The sequence below is a fragment of the Pseudomyrmex gracilis genome, unplaced genomic scaffold (assembly GCF_002006095.1).
Source record: "Pseudomyrmex gracilis isolate BER0280 unplaced genomic scaffold, ASM200609v1 scaffold_182, whole genome shotgun sequence".
NCBI lineage: Eukaryota > Metazoa > Arthropoda > Insecta > Hymenoptera > Formicidae > Pseudomyrmex > Pseudomyrmex gracilis.
Genome location: NW_018020766.1, coordinates 70295 through 76368, shown reverse-complemented (window position 1 = coordinate 76368; position 6074 = coordinate 70295). Strand labels below are relative to the sequence as shown.

Sequence of the window (6074 nt, the reverse complement as noted above, 5' to 3'; positions counted from 1 at the left end):
ATATATAATATATATTATATATATTATATTATATAATATATATAACATATATATATATAATATATATATATATGTTATATATATATACATATATACATGTATATACCTGTATTATTGTTGCGGCTCTACGTCGTGTTTCCGCTCGCAAGTTCTCAAGCTGTTGTCTGATACCTTCGCTGAGAAAAATGTGCCGTTTACCGAGAGCCCAGCTAGTGCTGGCGCCAAATTTACTCTTCAGCTGGTGCGCGTTCTGCAAAATCAATTTCGTGTCTTCGACAGCCAGCTCCTCGGCGCGATGCAATTGCTTGAAGGGCGCGATCAACCTATATCTCGCGTTGAAGGCTTTAAATCGCATCCTATGCGGATAACCTGCATGAATCACCATAAATATTATCTTTATGGGGTTTATGGTAATTATATCGGATGCATACATACATTATTTGTGTGTGCGCGCGAATATCACCGTATAAATATTATCTTTAGAGCTTCGCCGCGTAATTCGATCGCGATTTGTCTTTGTATCAATAATAATTGTTAACGTCTAATCGAGATTTCGAGATTTAATTGAATTTTATGTGAATGAAAGTTTTTTTTTTTAAACATAAATGAAGATCTTTTCAATAAAGTGGAATTAATTTGATTATCTCTTACCTCCGGCCATTAGATTTACCGTCTCCAGAACCTGCAGCGAGCGTATTTGACGCATAGTAACTCCTCTATCGAGATGCATTGGCGTTTCGGTGCTGTTGCTTCGAATGCATCTGACAAAGTGTGGTCTGGCATGAACCAAAGTCCTCAGCAAATTATCTAATCTCGTATGAAAGTCCTGCGTCAACGTCGATATTGGTTCGTCTCCGTTCAAACTGCGAATGAACAATTGTTCGTAATAACGAAATAAGTTTTTGCTCAACAACAAAACAAACTTATCTTGCGAACAAAAGTTTTTCTTCGTTCGAATAAAATTTATTATTATTTTATTCGATGATATTTCAAATGTTTTTACCCGATTATAAATAAATGACAAAAACAACATCGCGGCGTTGTCGATCTTACTTACAGATCGGTGTGAGAAGTCGGCGATATTCGAAAACTGACACCTCTCGGCACGGTTTCGTTCGTGTAGAGCGCTTTCAATTCGCTTCCGAACAAATGCGTGGCGAAGCCGAAGCCGCAGGTGTGCTTGTAGAAAACCGCGACCAGATCGTCGGGAACAACGTCTTTGTTCGTGTCTTTAAAAAGAATAAATTGTCGATCGCGCCAATTACAAAGAAGAATTCGAATCCGATTATATTATTACATAATAGATAATATTCTCGGATTGTGTGAGAACTATTTGCGAAACGTATAATATAGAAGAGAACGCTCCTGCGTACCCAGAAAATCCGAGGCGTCATAAATGACTCTTCCCGCGAAGTGCTGAATACCGAAGGACCTGCAGTCGACGGTTCTTGGCTCGAATAGTCGAGGATTCTGCTTGTGCTGCACCTTCACTTTGGTGACATAACTTTCTGCGGTCCCGGGTATAGAACCTTCTACATCTAACATGCTTAGCAATCCGGTGCGCTATAAATAGAAATGAACATCGCTTTTATTAACAATGACATCGCGAGAAATTGCGATTTAAAATCAAATCCGCTCGTTAATTTAAAAAAAAAAAAAAAAAAACAAGTCACTTCATCGATAAAAGACCAGGTGGTGCATTATATTCAAAGAAAGTTCGCGAGATTTTAAAGATAACAAAAAAATCTTTTTTATTTTCGGCGTGAAAAATAATATCTGGTTTTTTTATTATTACGATAATTTTGTTCGAGAGAACGAGAGGATTTAAGTTGAGCAAACGATTGTTATATTCCCAAAAATGTTATACCAAAGAAGAAATGAGATCAATGCATGGCACGTTGTCGACATAGTCGACTTCAACGTCGCATCGGATGCCTTCGTCGCGGCAACTCTCGATGGAGCTTTTGAATATGTGAGTGTTGTAGAAGTGCTGCATCGTCTCGGCGCAGAGATTGATGCAGAGGTGCTCCAGCTGGCTGGGCTTAGGGTCCTCGAAACCGAACATGTCCAGGATACCGATGAAACCGTCCGTGGCATGCCGCACGGCATTATTCAGGGCAGTCATGCTCCTGGATCCTGTTCCTCCTGAAAAATTTTCTCTCTTTAGCCTTTCACGGCTACGAGAACACTAGGTTTTACATATACATGTTGCAATTCCAAAAAGTCAATATCGATTTTCCTTGTAAATTAAATGCGCGCAATTTTTAATTATATTTAACTTTTGTTGCAACAATAATTGTTTTGAATTTTATAATAACATATATTAGTTATTTAATTATTATTATTATTATTAAAAATTATTATTATTTAATTATTATTAAAATTATTATTATTTACAGACTGATGTAAATTATATAATTAGAATGAAATATTCTAATATTTTAATAGTTAATACACAGTTGTTTTTGTTAATGACCTGCTGAACTACCGACAGTGGAGGCGTGTTGGCTGGTGACTTCTGCTTGATTGTGAACCGATTCGTTTGAATCCGACGAAAGAGTACCGAGAGTCGAGCCAAGTCTCTTCAAGCTGTTTGCTCGTCGCACTATCGTGGCTACGGTACGGCAATAAAGTGCTTTCGCCAATGAATCCCTGGTCATGTTAGACTGCACAAAACAAAAGTTTGTTCCTCAAAATATGTATATTTTTCAATGTCGATACTTAATAATAATCGCAGTGTCAAGCAACTTTTCAAATTTAATTCTAAATTAAAGAAAAGAAAAAAATAAAAACTCACAAAAAAATTTACAAACTTAAGTTTTTACTTGTATGAATTGACTAGCTCGTACGGAGGTAGTTTAAGATTTTTTGCAATCTACAAGCAGCTAGTGTCTCGGGGATCAAAATTTGTGATGTTTTAGAGATTCCAGGATCAAAGAGTCTCTTGATCCGTGAATCCCAACTCGCAAGATGGGGAAGTTGCTCATCACTGCTTCATCTCATCAGCAAAGTCTGATAGCAGTACCATGTTGGCGTCGCAGACGGATTTAACGACCTGGCCGCGCGCGTTGCGAGTCCTCGAGGTGAGTCCTCGTAACAAGGCTGGCGGGGAGACTCCCAGGAGTGCAGCTACGGAGGATAACTCGTTTTCACCAATCACGCCTACTTCCACACCAGAACCGGGACTGTCTGTGAAGCCGATATTTCCGAGGATGAGCACCGCTGCCAGCACCCTCACGACGTCCAAAAACGGAATTCCCAGAACGCCTGAGAGAGAGAACGAGAGATCGAGGATCAAGTACAAATTAGTTTTTTAAGATACTTCTTTTTACATCTCTCTTTCGTTCAAATATTAAAGTTTGAAAATCTTACAATATATATATATATATATATATATATATATATGGATTGTTTTTTAATTGTTTTACAAAAATTTGTTACTGTGTTGAGTATTTAAATTATTGTTTTTATACAAGTTTATTCCAAAAAAAAAAAAAAAAAAAAACAAAATACCTAAACAAGCTTTCCAGGCTTGAAATCGTATGGCATCTTCGGCTTCGTCTTGTCGCGTATCTCCGTGTTGGAGATATCTCAAGTTTTTGAGATTGTATCCCTCCAAATTTAATTTGACTGTAAAAATTTGAGAGAACACATGTGACGTCCTGTTATTAATTGCAATACACATTAATCATCCAATTTAAATTACCTCGTTCATCGTGAGACAGTCCGGCTAACATTTGATAAAATATATGATAGTTTTTTTCATCCGGCAACGGTCGTATCACTCTAGTCTGGTCTAAGAAGTAACAATGAATTTTTGTTCTGTACAGAGCACCATCTGTTACCTGAACTTCGATAAAATGACCCTGAAAATCCAGTCTGGTTATTCGAATATTTATTTTCAAATATGATATTATTGTGTTCTTTTTATTGTTACAACGTATTTTATATGTTATATAATATATTTGAGAGAATATTGCTAATTTATTAAATATTACCTATCATTGTTTTCATAAACTTTCTTCCATAATTTCTTTCTTTCCTTTTTCTTTCTTTTTTTTCTTCTGTCTCACGCATTTCGAAACAAAGTTACTTACTATCCTTGAGCTTTCCGAGTTTGTGGCAGTTTTCGCTGAGCCCAAGGATCTGAGAACTGTGAAAGCTGCCGCTAGGTGTTTGAAAGCGTCTGTTTCCGGTCCGCCACCGGCTACGTCGAAGAGTTGTCTAAGTAACAGCATCGAAGCGTACGTTTTTCCAGAACCGCTTGTTCCTGCAAAAGACAATTCAGTAAAAAACTATTTATTTATTTATTTGTTCATTTTTCATTTTTTTTTTTTAAACAGAAAGCAAAGAGAATCTGTATCTCCGTAAGGATTTTTTATTTTACCAGAAAGAATAATTGCTTGTGGATATCCGGTTTCCGATTGCTGCCTTACAGCTTCCTGGACGACCTTGTTCAGTTGAGGCGCCAGCGGTACCGATCTGGTACTCGTTAGTGTTAACGGATTTCCGACGTCCGTATAAGGATTTACACAAACCAATATCGGACCCACGTTCGTCTAGAATATTTTTTCAATTAAAAAAAAAAAAGAAACAATCAGCGTTCGTTCTTGCTATTGAAACAATGAAAAAATTTCAACTTTCCGCTCAATTCTAAATTTAATTTCACGTACAGATTCTTTTTTCTGATAAATAGTAAAAAAAAAAAAATATGTTATTAAACAGAATAAAGCGATCGAAGCAAAAAGAAAAGATACGCCGAAAGCACGGGGAAGATTGGAAAGGGCGGAGAAAGGGGATGGAGAACCAGTCTTTTGTCAAGCTCTGTAGACCCCAACAGGTAAGAAAGAAAAGAAGACGATCAAAATCTACCTGTGTGTGAGCCTGTAAACAGATCACGCACCTGCGTGCGTGACGATAAACGCTGCCGAGAGAACGTCAATAACAAGAAAAAAATTTCTCTCCCTTTAAATTTTAAAGTAAAATCTCCAAAATTAACGATGACACAAATTATCCAAAATTTTTGGCGCAATAACATACGACTCGAAAGAATAATGTAAAAAAATTTTTCGTGTATTAAATCGCATTTAAAAAAATTATATTATTTCTACATTGAGAAAAGAACATTAACCCCCGATAAAGTTTTAATCTTTTTTTTTTTTCATTTTTATTTTTTACAATCTAAATGTCGAAGTTCAATTCTTTGATAGAGAGGTTGCGTAATAAATTTGCGTAAGTGCATGGATCAGCTTGCTTCTTGCGGTCGAAAGGAGGTATCCAATCAACCGCAATCGGTAAGGAAAAAGGTCCTCGCTTGCCCGAGGAACCTAGATGACGGGAGAGAGATCAAGAGTTTCTCAATAAAGCGCCTAAACAAGGAACAATCTCGAAGAAACTGAATGCTCGCGTATAAAAAAAAAAACCCAATAACCTGCCTGCCTGTGCTACGACGAATCGCTCATCGCGACACACGAAACAAGTTATCATGTTAAACGCAAAAGTTTGTCCACGACCAAAGTTCTACTAATAAACGTTCAATATATATTGAAAAAATATAAATATCCGAAATTAAAAGTTTTTTAATAAAAACAACACAATTATCGTTGCAGGAAATAGTTGTGACCCACAAAGCAATATAATTCTGATCAAATAAATCAAAAGGCAGATACGAGCAGTAAAATACAGGTTGGTCGTGTATAAAAAGTTGTCTTTATTCAATAAATAGACGTTTTCTTGCCAGTACACATTGTATTATTGTAATTTATTGACATCATTTCATTTATTTGTCAGTGATGTAGTGTACTATAAAATGTTTCTTCTTATTTAAGTGAGTTTTATTCATATATTATTTTTAATTTTCTAGTATGTTCGCTTTGCGCTTATTTTATTTATTGTTATTTCTTTTGTTTTTTCTTGTTAGACTTTAATTTTTCATACTGAAGAAGGTCCAAACTTGTGTGACCGAAACGTCTATTTATTGAATAAAGACAACTTTTTATACACGACCAACCTGTATTTTACTGCTCGTATCTGCCTTTTGATTTATTTGACTATTTCACGAGCGATTGATTGAT

The 6074-nt window shown here is 36.1% G+C and overlaps 1 protein-coding gene across 1 annotated transcript in view; it reads right to left on the bottom strand.

The window, feature by feature from the left end:
- The window catches only part of LOC109858039 (unconventional myosin-IXb), an 18971-nt gene that overhangs the window by 3272 nt on the left and 9625 nt on the right, over positions 1-6074 (bottom strand). Inside the window, exons 4-14 of the mRNA XM_020434914.1 lie at positions 4388-4559; positions 4098-4270; positions 3707-3866; positions 3514-3630; positions 3026-3267; positions 2477-2666; positions 1868-2145; positions 1374-1563; positions 1058-1229; positions 652-863; positions 107-369 (exon numbers count right to left, since the gene is read on the bottom strand). Coding sequence (XP_020290503.1) covers positions 107-369; positions 652-863; positions 1058-1229; positions 1374-1563; positions 1868-2145; positions 2477-2666; positions 3026-3267; positions 3514-3630; positions 3707-3866; positions 4098-4270; positions 4388-4559 — 2169 coding nt within the window. The remainder of the gene's footprint in view (positions 1-106; positions 370-651; positions 864-1057; positions 1230-1373; positions 1564-1867; positions 2146-2476; positions 2667-3025; positions 3268-3513; positions 3631-3706; positions 3867-4097; positions 4271-4387; positions 4560-6074) is intronic.